At 33.6% G+C, this 20,456-nt stretch overlaps 1 protein-coding gene across 1 annotated transcript; it reads left to right on the top strand.

Annotated features, from left to right (window-relative positions):
* The first annotated feature begins 503 nt into the window (after nucleotides 1–503).
* LOC128230039 (dynein axonemal assembly factor 1-like) lies at nucleotides 504–13,032 on the top strand. Its single transcript, XM_052942022.1, has 14 exons — nucleotides 504–652; nucleotides 1,519–1,622; nucleotides 2,611–2,779; nucleotides 3,190–3,281; nucleotides 4,973–5,194; nucleotides 7,843–8,009; nucleotides 8,437–8,511; nucleotides 8,848–8,912; nucleotides 9,318–9,403; nucleotides 9,842–10,023; nucleotides 10,300–10,510; nucleotides 10,902–10,949; nucleotides 11,479–11,531; nucleotides 12,118–13,032. Exons 2-14 carry the CDS (start codon nucleotides 1,526–1,528, stop codon nucleotides 12,538–12,540), a joined length of 1,890 nt encoding a protein of 629 aa, XP_052797982.1. The 5' UTR covers nucleotides 504–652; nucleotides 1,519–1,525; the 3' UTR covers nucleotides 12,541–13,032.
* The last annotated feature ends 7,424 nt before the right edge of the window (nucleotides 13,033–20,456 follow it).

Here is a 20,456-nt window from a genome sequence, read left to right as displayed (position 1 = left end):
GACCGGTTAAGTTCGTATCACGGGTCGAATTCCAACGGTACGAAACCTTATAAAAAGGTCGAATGCCCCCATACCCATCGCCCCCCCCCCCCCTCCGCAAGGAAAAAAAAATACCGCCTTAGAATACTAGTGCGCAACACACGTTAGAAAACAGGTTTTCTTTGTATGGCTTTTCAAGATTTACAACATAACAACCGGTTCCTATACAGTACTTTGAATTGTTAAAAAAATGATAGACTACTGTATATAGATATTGACTCATAACTCAGAGCCACTGCAGTCAATCTTGTTGGGCTTATACATTGAAGAATTAAGTTTGATAAATCATATTTATCTTTTTCAAATACGTCAGTTTCATAAATTTGGTATTATATTAATGACACCGCCACACTTTCCGGGCTAATAATTTTAGTTCGAAGTATCCTAAAAGCTGAATCCAGTTTTTCTTTCGGTTACATTGAGAGCACTTGTTAAATTTACCTCCCTTGAAGGCTCTCCACCGTTGCTACGACGCTTTCGATAATATTTCGGTCACAAACTGAAAATTAACCCATTACTTTCAAGTTCAAACACGTGCTTTTGGCAAATTGTAAACAAAGTAGGAACTCTTCTACTAGAACATTCTACAGTAGAGGAAACGAGAGAAACAAGGGTAAATTGCTTTTTCAAAATTATTTGTTTAAAATTAATGTCATAATAATATATATACTGTAGTATGTACACAATTATTCAAGAGTTCATTTGTTGATGATGTTTTTAAACCAATAATGACTTTAATTCAACTGCATATAACTTCATTTATAACATAAAATGAACAATTTTTAACCTTTTTCAATATCCATTATCTATCCATCCGTTTGTCTGAAACAAATTCAAATGGTCATATTTACTAACACATCCAGATGCACTTGCGTACACAAAGTCTGTATTTTTCCTTATTCATATTGTATGTCAAATAAAGCAATATCATGTCATAAAGATTCACCATATCTTCTACAATACAGTGAAATATTTTCAGGTGCCAAAATGAAATATCCTGTTATAGTTTGATAACTATAAACTACGTAGTTCAGAATATTTTTTTATTTTTGTGCAGTATTTTCCACAACATACATGTAGCATAACAATAACACTTTACAGAACCAACACCAACACTGCTATAATGGTCAACATGATGTTAGATGAATTAACAGGCATGCACTTATACTTAAAGCCTTGTCCAATTCATTGTGTGTAAATGATGAATCAGGTTATTGTCCAATTAATTGGTTTGATTTCCATTCAATAAACATGTATATAGATGTCTATCATGTGCAATGTCAAGTCAAAGATAGAAAATGAAAGACTATTTTTCATTGACGTTGCCCGCTATGTAATATTAATAATATCAGAGACAACATTGAAATTGGTAAGTACACACATAAATATGTCCTATATGACATTGTGGTAAGCTCATATATTATTAATGTTGCATAATAAATATAATACGTAGTCATTTCTTAACATGCTTTGTTCCAGGACCACAATGCCTCTTATAGAAGAAATTCATGAGCCACAAGTGGCACCGGCTCAGACATCTGAGGCAATTGTTAACATCAAAATAGTTGACAAAGATCAAAATGGTAAGAAGAAGATAATCTTGTCTACAAAATATTGACATTGTTTGTATTTTAAAACTTGAATTGGCTGTTGGGGTTAATTTAAGGCACATACATGTACTTTATTTTTGCCTACAGGTGTATTTGTTTATATTTTCCCAGATTGAGCCGAGCTAGCTGCACAACATTTTTTATTTTGAAGTTTTATTTTGGGAATATTTTTATAAAATTAATTTTAACATATCACATATTTGTTCTGTTTATTTCAAATGTATTTTATTTTTTATTATATCAAAATTGCAGCTTGTTTGCCTTTAAAGGGACTGTACACCAGATTGGCACCAAAAAAAGTTTTTTTCTGTAACGAATCTCAGGATAATTATTTAATAGAATGTGTTACCCTCTGATATCATAATTGTAAAAAAAAGTACCAAAATGTAAAAAAAAGAATGTGTCTAGAGACCGGGTTCGAACCCGTGTCACCAAAATTGCAGTCCAGCATCGTATCCACTGAGCTACGACGGCTTACTCTAATCGTGTGACATTATTAAGCTATTCACCTAACTCGGTAATATCACATGAAACAATTAAATTAAAAAATTGCAAACTATGTGATACTTCAGATAGTAAGTTTCAATGCATTGTACACATTAATACCAAGTTTATGACAGTTTTCGACAATTTTCTTTTTTTCTTGCAAATTGATCATCTGGTGCACAGTTGCTTTAACAGGGCTAACATAATAACCCTGAATATTGCAAACCCTGAATCACTTCAGTGAAATGACAATTGTTTGATTCCATCTGAAATTTTAGTTTTATTGTACATGACTTATTATATATATATAGAGGGTTAAGAGACATACAACAACTTAATAACATTGACTGTGTACCTTTTTAGGTTAATGAAAGAAAATAATAAACATATATGTAAGTTCTAATTGATGTAAAAAGATTATTGTAAAATAAATCAGTGCTAGGAAAGTTTGCCAAGTTTATTCTTTCATTTTCAGAGAGTGGTTTTGAGGACATGCCAGCACTAGAGGAGGAGGATTCCGTACAGACAGGTGGAGGGGATAGCAATCCAGGGAAAGCTGACCCCAACCAGAACTCTGCAGATATAGCCAACAAAAATGCTGAAATGGCTAAAGAAAAAGAAAAGCAGGAGGATAAATATTTCAGGTATGGTTGGATGGATGTGTATATTGGTTTGAGTTTTTGTTTGCTATTTTTAATATGGTAACATTTTTGTATCTTCTGATTTCATTTGTTCTGTCTCTGTCTTCAAAATTAGAATGTTTCAAAAGGATTTTGTATTTATCAGTGTCTTTCTACACTTGTGTTGTAATGTCTGAAATCTGACAATAGGCCTTGAAAGCCTTTTTTTAAAAACCAGTATGCCATACATTTTTCATAATTTAATTATTATTAGATCTTTTAGGGTTGCAATTAGCAGACTTTCAAAACCTTTGATAATTATCTGGAACTTAAATGTGTAAACTACAAAGCTCACACTACTACTAATTATAATATTACAAATAACTGAAGTTCATAAAAATTAATAATGAATTACCGGTACTTTTTATTTTCAGGTTAACAAAGAAATTCTTAAAGCAGCATTGCAAAGATATGAAACTGTACATGACCCCAGAATTGAATGATGTTCTTTATCTGCATTATAAAGGTACTTTTTTGAGCTTTGAGATAATTATCATACTATAACTTCTAATGCAAACAAAAAAAGTATTCATTTCTGATTCCAATGCCCCCTAAAATAAGGTAGGTAGGTAGGTAAGGATTTTTATTATGCCCCCACACATGGGCATATTAAAATAGCATCATCTGTATGTGTGTCCATCCAGTTTTTTGTATCCAGGCTTTAGTTTTGTCATGCACAGATGGACTTTAAAATGAATTGGCACATGTGTTCAGTAGAATGTGTCAAGTGCAAGACCAAAGTCCCTTCCTCAAAGTTCAAGGTCACACTTAGAGTACAATCATTATAGAATGCTTCATGTATATGTATAAAGAGAGAGTAGCCATGTAATATTGTCATCACTTTGTTATTTTTGCAAAAAAAAAAAAATGCAAAAAGTTTGGTATATAACAAAAAGGTGTGGCGTGCAAGATCAACAACCCTACTTAAAAGTTCAAGGTCACTTGATTTATCATTATGTAATGCTGCATATATCCACATAGATATAGAATAGTTGGTTGTGTCCGGATGTGAACTTTGTCATGCACAAAGATATTTCAATATTACTTTGCACATGTGTTTGATGCATGAAGATAACATGTTGGGTGCAAGACCCGTGACCCAACCTCTTTCTCTATCACTCCTCCACACTTGATGCCAACCATCATGGGGACAGGCATATAAATAGTTTATGAATGTAGGCATATAAGTAATTACATAATCTGGAAGCTTCTTCAGGGGCATTCATTTCCTACTGTGATAGCTCTTGTTTCTTTTATTTTCAGTTAAAGTTTTGTTGCGTCATTGTCACACTTAAACCGGAGCCTTTATTTGAATTAACTAGTCTCAAGCACTGTTTTAAAACAATCCATCAACACATTTTTCAATATCAAGAAACTACCAATAAGATGTAATCAAAAGGAAAAAAATCATTAACTGTTAGAAAAAAATGTCTGATTGCAATAGTGTTGAGAGGAGAAAACTATGATAAATGGGTAAACTGAAAAAAATAAATTGTTAGGCCTAACATTTAAATTGCATAATTCTTAATAGCCTAGAGGTTCATTAACAGTCATCACAATACTATTTACACTGTTATTGATGCTTGAATTTTAAAAAAAAATGTTGATCTTGAAAGTTTAAATGATTTCCTGAAACCAGCCATCTGTAATTTAAAAAATACAATTCTTGTCATTTTGATGATATGTTACACATTTATTAATGAAATAATTTATCTATTTTACTCTGGAATTCTTAAGATGGGAAACTATGAACTAAAATGTATTTGAGAGAGAGCGAGAGAGATGCTCACTTTCAGTAATGAGTTATTGATGGTGAAAAAAGCCTCAATCCAATATTGGTAAAACAAGAGTAAAAAATCATGAGAACTGACATAGTAGAAAGTTTGTTAAATTGTGCTTAAATGTCAAGAAAGTATAACAGTCATTTCATACGTTTTTTTCAACTTTTTTATTGAAGTTTGATATCATATAAATATCAATTATAATGGAGACAAAATGTTTCACATGCTTTATGATATAAAAAAATAGATTAAAAGGCAGATTTTGGTTATTGACGTGCCATTTTTTAAATTTTAATCAGAAAATGAAACTTTGACAAAAAAATGATGCTATAGAAATTATTTTCAAAAGTTTTTAATTGTCATCCCTTTATTGCAGGTATCCATCAGATAGAAAGCCTTGAAGATTACACAGGCCTGAAATGCCTCTGGCTGGAGTGTAATGGGATCTCAAAAATTGAGAATTTGGAGGCCCAGAAAGAGCTTCGTTGTTTGTACCTCCACCAGAACCTCATTAAGAAAATAGAAAACCTAGAGCCTCTTAGTCAACTTGACACACTCAACCTTTGCCACAACATGATCAGCAAGATTGAAAATATTGGTGGGTGAAAACTTTTTAATTAATTAAGACCTCTACATTCTTCAATGAAGTTCTTGTTAACATGCAAGCCTATTTGAAGGGAAAATAACTCTGACTGATAGTCAGATGCAATCATAGGTTTAAGGATTATATTTACATGAAGACGTTTGAAGACAGTGGGTTTTGTTTCCACATATCACAGTTTCAATGAATAATCTATTAATGTAGCAAAGCTATTAATTTAAATAGTTATCAAAATTAACCAAAACTACACCGGAAAGCAAAAATGGTTTGACATGGATTTTCACACTTCTGTATACTCAGATTCATAATTGAATTCTTCTGTTACAGCATTTCAAGACTAAAGTGTTTTTCTCACGATGCCATTGGGAATTTTTCTTAACTAATTGTTGTTTTTGTATTTGGAGTGTGGTAATTAATGAACTATCCACCATTCATTAAAACCCTTGATGATTTTTTTTCAAGTGTTTAATTGCTTTTAAGTACAAATCCTAAGATTGAATGTCTTTAACTAAGAAAACGGATACGAAGTTGCAACCCATTGAACATTATACTTGAAGAAACAAGATCAGTGTTACTGTTTGAGTTAGTTCTGAGAGGATTACTTGAAAGATTTATGTTTTTTTGTCTGCTAGCCTTAGATAATGTGGGTATTCGGAAAACTTATTTCCCTGTTGTATGGTGTTTGTATTTTTAGGCTAAGTTAATTTTCTTACTGGTTTATGTTAAATTTGAGGACAAGATGTGACATAGACTTTAACATCAGTTTTAGACCTTATTTAATGGAGTTACCGTATTATATCATGCATAGGACGCACTTTTTTACCCCCAATTATCGTCTTAAAAATTGCCTGCGTCCTTTCTATGCTATTAGAATTTCGTCTGTTTTTTTCCAAGTCCATTTCAGGTCGAAAATATCGGACCGGGGAAGAACGCGGTAATAGTAAGTATCTGTACTGCGTCACCGAAGTGAACAACTGACATAGGTAAAATCATGCAAGTTAACACACGCAGAAATATATTGAACGTTTACTTTAAAATGATTTATTGCGAAATAAATTAAAAACAAACACGAGTGTTTACTTTTTTACAAAAGGGACGCTACTCACAAAAACTCGATGTGAGTCAGCACTTTAACTGGATTGAGTTATAACGGCAACGGAAAATCGGGAAAGGAGGTATTTATCAATTAATCGTTGTTCATGATTTTAATGTTTCGATATTTTACAAAACATTTTGTTGTATGTTACTGTTTTAAAAAAAATAATAAAGGAATGTGCATAACGCAAAGTAGCATTATTGTCACTATCAAATCTTTTCAAATGTGCGAAGGTGTGAAAAACACCCGCTGTCTGTCATTAGAAAAACATAAATAGAACAAATAATTGCGATGGTAATACCGTATTGTTGTTTGTTCGCACTTTACCCGAGGTGCCTTCTGCTGGCAAGGCTAATTACCGACACGCAATAATTATGCTGACATGCTTTAATCCGCGCAGCGACAAGCCTTATCAAAACAATCATTAGTTTTGACAATACACAGTTTTGCAACGGTTGTAACGGTTGACTGTCATTCAGAAGGCATGTCGGGAGATGCAACGGTTGCAACGGTTGACTGTCAGTCAGAACTAGTCTATTACAGCATTTGTATAAGTCTTATATTATGCGTGAATGTTCTCAAAATGTCAAGACATATATCATTGTTGTGTACGTTTAATTGCCGAAATACGACGATAATTATCGAAATACACAAGACACTTATCGAAATATGCCTTTTATACAATTTTTGTTTGTTTTTTTACTTCAATATATGTTATAAATACTTTACCAACCTCAATTTTTCGGCTCCGATTTTGACATTTTTCCGCTGCGTCCTATCTTATATATTAAGGGGTTTTACCCCTTTACTCAACGATTTTTTTGCCTGCGTCCTATCTATGCTAGCGTCCTATACATGATATAATACGGTATGTACATTTATACAGTATTAATCTGAAGTTCTCAGGACCCAGATAAAAACTTCGGATTATTGATATTTTGGATAAACAATTATTAGAAAATTATACGAAATGATAGCATTCGCGTATTAATAGTGAAGATAAATATTTATCCATGAAGTCACTATGGTATCATCATAGAACGTGTATTATTTTTTCACTGGCAAAATATGCAGCTAATTCTTACTACCAAAGTTATACAAAGCTGAAAAGTGCTGCATCAAACCGTTATTATGTAATACATTTTCCTTCTTCATTCATGAAAAAGTCACTGTCATCAAAATTAAACTTTTGGATTAACAAGCCCAAACTCTTTCCATTAATCTAGTGCTTGGAATGTGATTCGGAATTTCGGCAATCTCGAAAGCATTTTGCCATTATAATAGGGCTAAAAAAGTGCTTATTTTGAATACTGATGAAATGAGCAATCATCAGGTAAATAAAATACAGTGATAAAAAAATGCATTCCTACTCTTCTGGTTGAAGGTGTAAACCTTGAGTAAAACTGTTGAATGAAAGTGTAGAGTAAATATTCTCTGAGTTATATAGAGTTGGGCTTGTATTATTTTGTATTTTATTGCACATATAGTTCAGACTGGACAATCTCAATTTATACCAGTCATTTACGGTAACACTGAAGTTACATTTCAGCTTGTATCCCTGAGCTACACACCCTGCAGATCTCCCATTGTAAAGTCACGACAGTTGATGATCTCGAACATCTCATCGACTGTAAGGAACTCACTTGCGTCGACCTGTCACATAACAAGCTTAAAGACCCAGCCATTATAGACGTGTTTGAGAAAATGAATAACCTGGTATATTGTTTATGTGATTACTCTTATATATTTATAAATAAATCTTTATGACTTCTTTCTGATAAACATCCCCATTGTTTAATAGTTTCTTGGATGTCTATGAAGTTCTGTGCTTATTGCTAATCTTGAATAAAGATAAATATTTAAGCTATGGTATTTTGTTTATAGTTCTGAATTACCGATGTATTATATCAGGTATATAATTATTAGAGAGCCTGACATATTGTAAACATCTCAATAAATTGTATTACATCTGATAATGATTATACTCTTGACAGTATATTATATAGAATTATTATACCCTTTCTCTGTAAAGTCTATTGTTATCATTATGGACTAGCTGTTACCATAAATATGATTTATCTTTTAAACATACAACATTGCTTAAAAATTGGCATTACTGACCAACTATTTTACAATTTTTCAGAGAGTTTTGAACTTGATGGGAAATGAAGTCATCAAAAACATCAAAAACTACAGGAAAACCCTCATTGTCAGGCTGGTAAGATTTTTAGCTTGTCTGTTTTTAAAAAAAGAAAAAAAAAGGAATTGTCACAGCAATCGAAGTGCAAAACTTTAACACGGGCAATTGCTCAAAAACTGTTAGAAACATTCAAATGAAACACGATACACATGTTTCCAGAGATATTATGCACATGTTTGAAGCAAGATCAATGAGAACGTTATATTTTTAACAAAATAAAGACGAGTGCTGGCAACTGCTCATTTTTAAGAGATTATTTAAACAAACATTCATTTTTACACACTCAGGATATATTAATATCAATAGAATGGTGCAGTTTTTCTCGTCTTTAATGACTGATTTTTTTCTTTTCAGAAAAATCTGCAGTACCTGGATGACCGACCGGTATTTCCCAAGGACAGAGCTTGTGCTGATGCTTGGTAAGTCAAACTTTGCCCAACACTACACCTGTAGATGGGAGCTTCATGACTTGTAATTACTTTTACTATTGAATATGACATGTATTCATGTTTATTGCTGATCTAAAATTCATGATCTAAATTGAATAAAGTTGGAGTCTGTTTCCTTGATGGATACCTGTACCGGTGTCCATTTTCAGAGGCCATAATAAAGGGCTGCTCAGGGGTCTAATGAACCATAGACCATCTGTTTTTAATTGTAACATTATTTTTTATTGGTTATAGTAAAATATATGTACATGACCAATCCATCTTGAAACTAAATGTATTGACCTGATTTAAGCAGCAAAATAATAGTAAATATGAACCATTCATTATCACAGTTTTTGATGATAATACCGAATGATTTGATGTTGTTTAATTCAGGAATGAGGGAGGTGTAGAGGCCGAGAGAGCTGAGAGGCAGCGCTGGGTGGACGCAGAACACAAGAAAATCATGGACAGTGTCAATTGTACGTTCTCAAAAATTTTACAGGAAACAAAATAACTTCAATCTTATAGTTAATAGTTGTCTTGGATTTAATAGTTAGTTTCAGAAATTATATCACTGCTTGAATGAGCTGAAATGTTAGATGATGGCTTAAATTGGAGCAGCGATGGCTTTAAATATAAGCCAATTAATGACAATTTTTCTTGGTGTTTTGGGAGTATAAAAATTGTATTTTGAGCATTGAAAATAAATATTGTTAATAGTTGAGCAATCAAATTAAATGTTAAATGAAATTAAAATGATACATGTTTTGTATGTTTGACCTCTAATGAGCCCCTCAAGCCAGAAACTGTGGACACAAAAGGTTTGTAGATAAATATAAATATTTTAATATAATTTTAAAACCACTTAAAGTTATCCAAGGTAATAAACATATATACATGAACATTTCTTCTTTAAGCCCTGGGTGACAGACGACGTCAAAACATGGCACGGCGTATTCAACGTGAGCTAGATGCAAAGGGTGAAGGAGAACAGGTTGATCCTGACACGATAGACTGGCTTACTGGAAACTACAAGACACGCTCCCAGGTTGCACGGGAGAAAGAAATGGGGGGCGAGGAAAGTCCGCCACAGACTAGTGTAAGTTTCTTGTCACTGAAAAAGTTTAAGGAAGTGTCATAGCCTTGGTGTCATTGCAATGGTTGCTGTCATGTAAAGTTTTGCCTCTTCATTAACAAATAAAGACAAATGAGCATTGCCATCTAATGGCAAATCTCTTGATAGGTAATTAATGTGTCATAGCAAACTCATACATTACTCATTGATGATCACAATTGTTTTATTGCTAGTGGTAGGTTTATTTGCTTAACAATTGAAGTTTGTTTAATTCAATACATACATCCTTTATGGAAACAGGAGATGCCAGATTTAGAAGATGTGGATGTATCAGAGCAAATTGAGGAACAAGCAACCAGACTAAACATTGTTGATGTCACGGATGATGTCAAGAAGCAAGCCAAACCAAAAGCTCCAACAGTTGTAGAAGATGATGATGATGAGCCGGGGGAAATGCCATTGATCAGACCAAGAAATGCACAAGATGAAGAGGGCATTTTCTCCAATAAGAGTAAGTGACTTCAAATTGTAATTTTGGATAACAATGTGACAAAAAAAAGTCCTTTAATAATTTTGTTTTTCTCTTTCAATTATAAATTGTTTAACATGCATTAAATTTGTCTCATTATTAAACTAATACCAAGAACAATTTTATTATTCAGACGAGACTTAAAGTACAATACTTATGCTTGGTTTGGTTTATGACTTGTTTCCTTTTATTATTCTTGGTCATGACAATTGTTTCTACATACTCAGCAAACATTGTCATGCGACATGGTAAAACAACTTAATTTGTAATGCACCATATGATAGAAGAATCTAAGTCAGTTATATATTATTATAATTAAAGATAGCATTGTTTTGTTACCATGATTTTAAAATGATGTAAAAATATATTTCAGAATCGAAGAAAGGTGACAGTTCCCAGATATTTATGACGGAAATGTCAGGTACTGTATCAAGGAAGTTATTTCATCTATTCATTAAAGTGACTCATTTAGAGAAGGTTAGAGGTTAGTGTTAATTGAACCCAGATAGCAATCTAAATTCAACCTTCAATTCCATCTCAGTTTTGTTCAAGTCTGTTATAAATTCATAAAATGATCATTATAGTCAGGGATGAACACGTGTGTAGTGCTGGTCATATATCTGAATCTTACATGTTTGTTAACACAAAGTTAAAAGTGAGCAATCAGACACAGAAACTTAAAAGAGCCTCTTTAATAATTTTGGCACTAGATCTAAAAATAAATTCTTGACACCTGATTCTTCATTCTGACACCCTCAGACATTGATTGAATGACACAAAAATAATTCCACACTCTCTGTAAAATAGTTGACATTCCTACAGTTAGCACAGTCATCATTTATAAACGTCTTCAATCTCTAAAAAATAACTAAGCACGCTCATCACTACTTCATTACTCAGTTTTGTGACAAAACAATTAAAAGCATTGATTTCTAAACTTCCTTTTACAGATGAGAAGTCCATCGAGTCAATAAGTATGCCAGCTTCATCAAGGACAGAAAAGGTAATTAGGTTAACATTAGGTGCCATTTTTAGAAACACAACTTTTTTTAACTTTAAGATTTATTGTATGTTCCAAAAATATACATTTTATTTATAGTAACGCCAGTTTAAGGGATTTATAGATAAAGTGATCATTCACTACAGAATTTAGTAAAAGAGTATTCTGAAATTGATAAAAGAAGTTAAAATAACACACATTTACAACACTTTCCATTTGTGACATCTTGTCAAAATTCCACTAGTTATACATGTATATCAAAATTATTAATGATGATATGTAATAATGGCAACATCATTGATGATATAAATACATGCTTTTAAATTGATTGGATTACAACAAAACATATACTATAACTCATCTACAGTTCTTATTCTATTTTTTTCTATTATAAGTCAGTTAAATCTTAACTGCAAAATATTGTAAATTAAACATGCATTCCAATGTCATTTTGATAAATGCTTAAATAAGCTGTCTCTCCTATTCTTAAAAATCAATAAAAAATTAAATTTTATATTTAATAAAAGCTTGTCGTATAAGAGTGTGATTTGACAGGCCTTGTATGGCATTTGCATTATTTCTTTTGCAGACAACATTCAAGCCCAAAATAGAGGTTCTTGGCGGTGGTGATGACTCAGATACAGATGAAAGCGAAACAGAAGATGGGGATTTTAGTCAGAAGAAACACGGCTGGACTCAAAACTCTGCAAATAATGCAAAACTCATACAAGAAACAAAGGATGAATCTGAAACCGTTAAAACTAAGAAACTGATTGAAGATGTCAGTGGGGATGCAGCCCAGTCAAAGGAGATCTTGTATGGAATGGGGCAACTTATTAACACTCCAGGATCTCTTAAACTTGCCCAAACGTTTGAGGACGATGAAAAGAAATTCGCCGCAATGTCTAGGGAAGAAAAGATTCAAGATTTAGCAGAGAACTTGGGGTCAACACGGGGCAAAGGGATGCCTAGTACTAACATGTGGTGCCCTAACGATGATGATCTGGATTGATTGTAATAGAAAAAATGCTATAAGACAGTGATATATGTCAAGTTGATATGGATGTAAATCTCTGAAGTGGTGCAAAAAGTTATTTAAATGAAAAGGGTTGCCAAAGGACCTGAAAGTTTTAAAGTGAACAATGTTTCAAGATCTGAACGTTATGCAAATTGGTGCTGTACATATATTATATATATATGGGATGCAAACTTAATGCATGAACATTTTCTGTAATCATATGGAATCAAAATATTAACATACGTATGATGTGTCAAGGAAGTTAATTGAGACTGTTTAAGAAAATGCATTTTATTTTGCAATTATTGAGAAATGTCGAAGTCATTTTAAGAATATTGGAAATAATATATATTGTAAAAACTATCCAACACGATGAAACCAAACAACATCTAGACAATTCATAGTATTATCCAATATATATTTTTTATCATGGTAGACCTGCATATTAAAGTAGAACTGAACTGATATTTGACATTTAATTATTACATAACGATATGAAAGATTGATAATTTTCAAGTTTGATACGATATGTTATTCAGTTCAAATCATTTTCATAAGCTGGCAATTTTGTTACAAACTACCCCCTGTTCAGCATTTTCCGAAAAACCCAACTGACTTGCGTCCCTTGGCGTTGCTATACATGCGTAGTTGCTTCCCTTGGTACTGCCTCTCGGTTTTGATAGAGAATGAAGATGAAACGGGAGCCAGTCAATCGACATATCAACTTCCGCGTCCGCGAAAATTCAGTTAAAAACATGGACTTTCCGAGGTTTCCAGTCCACTCACATGGTTTATCACCAAAATAACGAGTAAAACGTATGGATTTTGCTAAATCTTCCGAAGTAGACGCTTTTAATTTGAAAGTTAACAGAAGGAATGGAACGAATCAATATGTTCAACCAAGTCAAACACAGAAAGTTTGAAACAGTTTCAAACTGACGATAAATCCTGTGTTCCTGAACCGGCTGAAGTCTGAATATGTGAATAATTTAGTGTACCAGTATCAGTATAATATGCAGGGGCGGTTATACAATTTCAATTGGGGATCGGTGTGTTAGCCCAAATAGGCAACAGCTTTGCCTCTGTCCAATCCAGACCAGATGTGATGTTGAAAGACCAAGAAAAAAATTGCCAGCCATTACAAATTTAGGCACTTAAATTCTCATGAAAAACTTGGCATAACAGTAGTGACACGCAAAACGATGGCAATGCCAAGCTGATTTAGTGGCAGTCATTTGACTGACAAAATGTCGTGCTATGTTACAACAAAAGTGGCTTTAAAAACCTAGGTATTTATCGATGGAGTACCATCAAAGTTTGTATTCAAAGAAAGGCCGTCTTTAACCGTCGGCTTGACTTAAGAGTAACATCCCTTTTATGTAAATTAGCCATGGAATAGATTATTTGCTAAGCAAAAGTTCTCAAATGTCAACCAAATTTTACATCAAGGTTAGCTAGATAAAACCTGCACAAAATGTTAAATCATTTAGCAGAAACTTCAAATGTATGCATCTATTTATAACATTAATTTTGCAAAACTATCTATTGTGAAATTTGCAAAGAAGCGCATATGTTGTTCATTCTAAAGGTGAGAGAACTTCATCATGGTTCATGCTGGCTTTGACCAAACACATGTATTCTCTACATAGGAAATTGGTGAAATTACTACAAACATCTGAACATGATTAGTATGCCATGAATGTACTATGCACTGGCAGTTCCAAACCAGTGCATTTATAGTCTATGGGATGCTTAGTCACAATCTGCCATTCACGGAATCTGACAGAGTTATACAAATTAACTAGATAAATTAAGGTAAGTGTGATACGATTTCAAAGAATGAAGTCATGTGGAAAGATTAAGGACAAACTTGCAACTCTAGAGTCTAAACATCAAAGTGGTCAAGACATGTTAAAGCTGCACTCTCACACATATAGCATTTTTACAACTTTTTTATTCTTTGTCTTGGAAAGAGCAAATGTTTGCGTAGGTATCAGCAAATATACGATAAAAGATTGCTGACAAAAGATCAGATCATAGAACTTCATATTTCCATTCGAAGAAAATTCATGTTAAATGGTTATTAACGGTTTAAGAAAAATGCATAAAACATCAATTTTTGAACTTAAATATAAAAATCGGAGATCATTTTTATTTGTCAGCAGTCAAATAACTAGTTTCAGTGCATTTTTCGCAAAAAATGGCTCGTTTCAAGAAAAAAATAAGAAGTTGTCAAAACGTTCAATCTGTGAGAGTGCAGTTTTAATTTTATGATATGATGATAAATCTCATTGATAAATGCTTTTAGCGCAGATCTAGATAACTCTTGAAAAAACATTATTCACAATACTTATTAATTTGATTTTCCATATGAGTATTCCATGTATTCATGAGCATTTTATGATGTTGACTTATTAAAGTTGATTCAACTTCATGATTATCAGATATCCAATCAAAATTAAATATAACTGATACTTGTTTTTATACTTCTATTAAATGTTGAAAGAGATACTGATATAAAGATATTACTTGTAATTGATTTTCATTTAATACTCTAATATGTTTGAAATTTAATTCAGTGTTTAACCTTACAGTATTTTTTAAATCCTATAAAATTACAGTTTTGGACAAAAAGCAGTAAAATAAAAGTAAACATCAAATGCTGAATACAGAATTATCACCAATAAAATCATAAACAAAGCAACAGTAGGTCATAACATGTACATGTATAAAGAACGAATCTCCACCAACACAAACTTTGACATACAACATACAGATTGAATGTCCTTAAACTTTGATTTTATTTTAGTTCTTCTGAATGACAGTGACAACATTCATAAAAATGGTCATGAAACATTACTATTATTAATTATTTGAAAAGTGTATATTTCTATGAGCACAAGTTAAACAGTATCTTAATACCATGTATTTAATACATGTAGTATTGTTAAAAATCATACACAAGTTTTATCAAATTAATTCTCTATTTTATGTATGAATTTTTATTCACTACAGCAAAAAATGCATTTCAACAAGCAGTTTTATTTTTTAAATTTTCAGGAAAGATTTTTCATTGTTTTCAATGATCAGGACAATGAAGAAATTGAGAAACTTAATAATAATTAATTGCAACAGAAATTAAAGTCTAAACCTCTTTTCAATAAAAAAGATAAATTATGTCACTATTTGGGAGTGACAGAATACAGACATTGTCCATTTCACTCTTTGTACTCAATGCATTTATAGCAGTTGCTTGCTTTTTGTTCACAAAATGACTTGTATACATGTAAATATGGTAAACATTTATTTTCAAGTGGGGTTTGATTAAAATAATTCAGAAAAAAACTAAAGATTTTTCAGTCAGCTGTACAACTAAAATTTAGAATGGAATGAAGTTTGTCTTAAAGCATTAAATATTTTAAGTTTTACTGATTTGACACAATTTGATAGAGAATTTCACAAGCAGATCCAGTGGGATGGGGGCATCGGCCCCCCTCCCAATATCTAAGATCAGTTTTGTTTCAATAAAGTAGAAAAAGAGTAATAAAATGATATCCCTAAAATGCACCATTTCTATCAAGAAATTGTGAAAAATTTCAAACACCACAGCCAACGCTTTTAAACAAATACATTTCAGTTCTGATGGAGGGCCCCAATTAATTGTTTTTGCCCCTAAATTATGCCTCCCAGTATCAAATACTACATCCGCCCTTGAATTTCCCATTGTAAATGAAGCCTGTATTAAAAATTGCATAATTGAAGGATCAACAGCCTTTTAGCTAGTATCAACAGCCTTTTGATGACAGTAATAAGTACAAATTTCTAGTGAAGTCACTAAACCTTATTTTCAACCAGAATTATGAACTGAACTTTCCACAAACTCTTTAAGTTGTTGGTTTATACTAATTTTTTTTAGCTCGATTGTGACGAAAGCTGATAGCTTATAGAATCACTCTCGAGTCTGTTTCCTGGGCAGAAACCAGTACTGTGTCCTTTTTTTGAGAAGCTATGAGAAAGTACCCCTGGTGGGGATCGAACCCACAACCTCTTGGGTGAGAGGCGGACACCTATACCACTAGACCACTCTCACCCTCAAGTTGTTGATTTATGACTTTTTCAGTCTTTCTTGTTTTTATTTTTTTTATGGATCACTCCCTTTTAAGCGGTTCCTAAAGGTGTAAAATCGTATGATTATGGGGGCTAAAGGCCCATAACTCTAGCTCAATGATTTGTTTACAGATTTATATTACAACATACTAAAAATAAGTAGGCAAAATAGGTGAGTATCACTTAAATGTAAACCAACCATTGTTGTATTTAAAATGTGAATGACAGTCTTTAAAATCTAAGTCTCTCTTTGGCCAATATAAATTAATTGCTAGATTAATTGCTTTTCAACCATTTTTGGGGTATTTTGTTGTTCATTAGATGAATGCTTATGCTTTTTCTTAATGCATAAGGGGCCATAAACATTAGTTTCTAGGCGAACCACAATCAAGATCATAACATTTCTCCTATTTAACAAGTTAATGTTTTACATCGAAGAATAAACTCAGTTCCTAGACCGTTCTGGACCGATATGCAAATGCATACCAGTACACTAGATCAACATTTTTATATGCGTCAATATTTCTAAGTGGCGGCGAAAAAAAAAAAAAAAAAGGCCGGGGGATGAAAATCCAGCAATGAGTTGCCTTATTGTTGTACTGTGCATTGTATTTGGGGAAGCAGCAGCTTGGTTAGCTAAGTTATTAAGAATTCCATGATAACTTTGAGTGTTTTTTGGCTAGAGTCCAACACCATGCACTGTTCATCCAAGGTTTACTTTGATGTTAAATGCAAGGGTGTCTTGATAAGTCTTTAGATAAAAGAGAGAGGGGTGAAGTTTGTGGGTAATCCCATACGAACATGGGACATCGGTTAGTATTTTAGTGAGCATAGGTTTGAGCCCATCATTGGGCCCACTTTTCCTGACAGATTTACTGTTAGCTGTTATTGTGGAGGTCATTCTTTGATAAAATACAAGTAATTATCAAATCACTCACCTTTATCACTCACAATTTTATCTTCCTAATTAGAGTGCAACACAGCATTCCATTAAAAATGCTGACTTAAAACAGCCAAATGTAAAGCAATATTATGGAATGCTGGTTGTTCCAATTTCCTTGAGTCAAAAAATCTCCAATGTTTATATAAACCTGTCCAAGTCCATATTACGATTAATTGACACTGCAATTATTGTTTGGTAAATCAATCCGTTTCAACCAGCTGCTCCAACATACGAGCACGGTCGTAAAATTTTAAGATCGTCTGCATTTCATTATCGCTACCTTATTTTGTGCCACTGACTTGTCTGTCATTGACGGTTTCTGAAAGTAGTGTTGTCATGGCCTCCATTTTAAATGGCTTATTTTAATCCAAGGGAAGTAACACGTTTATATTTATCGCAAGGATACAGACTGACTTCATATAAAACACTTTGTATCGCTATTCAAACCGACTTCGTAGATTTTATAGATATAATTCTTATAACAATATGTTGGCGATATCAGACACCCAGAAATATCTAACATTTTCCGGGAAATTAAAGCAATGCATTGTGGTACTCGCTGGGCATGCGCACTTAAAACAAAGGGAGACAACACAGTGTCCACTCATTTCAAGGGCATTAATTCATCTAGCAACCATAGAATGGGCAGAACAAAGGCCCGATTCCGTGGTAACGGTAGACCGTAGAAGCAAAATTTACGCTTTGTATATTAAACTTAAGCGCGTTTAGTAGAAAGAATGGATAAAATTAAGAAGTAGAAATTACAGTTCAGTTCACCTTTAAATATTCAAAGACTACATTTTACATTAATTAACAATCATTATGTAAATATTGTCATGTATACAATGATGTGTAAAAGTTCAAGTTCATGACTATGTATTTTACCTCTTTCTGCATTCTTGCATGAAAGTGTTTATTGAAATAATAGCATTCTGTCCAATATTGTGTATTTATTAAAACATATTATTTATTTTGTTGTGAATGGTTACTGACTTTGTTTTGAACAATTTTGTTGTTGAAATTTATTTATTATTTTATGGTCTAAAACTGTTAAATGGACTTGTTCATGTGTTGTAAGGTCAGACACTGAAGAATTTTAATTTTATGTAAATTGTGAACAAAAGGCTTGTAACAATGATAAAACATCAAAAGTTTGATAAGAGCTCTTATTGTAAACACATATTTAAAAATACCACAGAAATTGTCTTATTTTGCCGAATTAAGCTTTTGTAACTAAAGCTCGTTAAAATAGTGTACCTTTAGGCTTGGACAAGAATCTTCAAATGAGTATAAGCCAGTTGTTTAGTTGTTTATGTTCATAACGGTAAGTGAATTATCCCTATTTAGACAATTGAAGATCTGTGAACGAGCCCCTTTAAAATTGATGACAGATTTGTCAATTACTTAAATTACATTTGTTGAAATTTCACTTGAAAGGTTGAGTTGGTTTTATTGACTAAGTTATTTACCTCATGTGTTTAAGATTTCAAAAGAAATGATTTTGTGCAAGTTTCTTTGTTGTTTAATGTTTTATACTCCTCAATGATACCTAAATAATCATACACTGTAGTACCATAGAATAGATTGTGACCCACTATGTGTCATGTGAGTAGTCTTGTTGTATAGGTGTCTGCCTCTCACCCAAGAGGTTGTGGGTTCAATCCCCACCAGGGTATGAGTAGTCTTGTTGTATAGGTGCCTGCCTCTCACCCAAGAGGTTGTGGGTTCAATCCCCACCAGGGTATGAGTAGTCTTGTTGTATAGGTGCCTGCCTCTCACCCAAGAGGTTGTGGGTTCAATCCCCACCAGGGTATGAGTAGTCTTGTTGTATTGGTGTCTGCCTCTCACCCAAGAGGTTGTGGGTTCAATCCCCACCAGGGTATGAGTAGTCTTGTTGTATTGGTGCCTGCCTCTTACCCAAGAGGTTGTGTGTTCAATCCCAACCAGGGTATGAGTAGTCTTGTTGTATAGGTGCCTGCCTCTCACCCAAGAGGTTGTGGGTTCAATACCCACCAGGGTATGAGTAGTCTTGTTGTATAGGTGACTGCCTCACACCCAAGAGGTTGTGGGTTCAATCCCCACCAGGGTATGAGTAGTCTTGTTGTATTGGTGTCTGCCTCTCACCCAAGAGGTTGTGTGTTCAATCTCAATCAGGGTATGAGTAGTCTTGTTGTATGGGTGTCTGCCTCTCACCCAAGAGGTTGTGGGTTCAATCCCCACCAGGGTATGAGTAGTCTTGTTGTATAGGTGTCTGCCTCTTACCCAAGAGGTTGTGGGTTCAATCCCCACCAGGGTATGAGTAGTCTTGTTGTATAGGTGTCTGCCTCTCACCCAAGAGGTTGTGGGTTCAATCCCCACCAGGGTATGAGTAGTCTTGTTGTATTGGTGACTGCCTCTCACCCAAGAGGTTGTGGGTTCAATCCCCACCAGGGTATGAGTAGTCTTGTTGTATTGGTGACTGCCTCTCACCCAAGAGGTTGTGGGTTCAATCCCCACCAGGGTATGAGTAGTCTTGTTGTATAGGTGTCTGCCTCTCACCCAAGAGGTTGTGGGTTCAATCTCAACCAGGGTATGAGTAGTCTTGTTGTATAGGTGTCTGCCTCTCACCCAAGAGGTTGTGGGTTCAATCCCCACCAGGGTATGAGTAGTCTTGTTGTATAGGTGTCTGCCTCTCACCCAAGAGGTTGTGGGTTCAATCTCAACCAGGGTATGAGAAGTCTTGTTGTATAGGTGTCTGCCTCTCACCCAAGAGGCTGTGGGTTCAATCCCCACCAGGGTATGAGTAGTCTTGTTGTATTGGTGTCTGCCTCTCACCCAAGAGGTTGTGGGTTCAATCCCCACCAGGGTATGAGTAGTCTTG

Source organism: Mya arenaria, chromosome 4 (genome assembly GCF_026914265.1).
Source record: "Mya arenaria isolate MELC-2E11 chromosome 4, ASM2691426v1".
In the NCBI taxonomy this organism is placed as follows: domain Eukaryota; kingdom Metazoa; phylum Mollusca; class Bivalvia; order Myida; family Myidae; genus Mya; species Mya arenaria.
The sequence above is the reverse complement of the archived record's forward strand: the minus strand, read 5'-3'. Positions and strand labels throughout refer to the sequence as shown.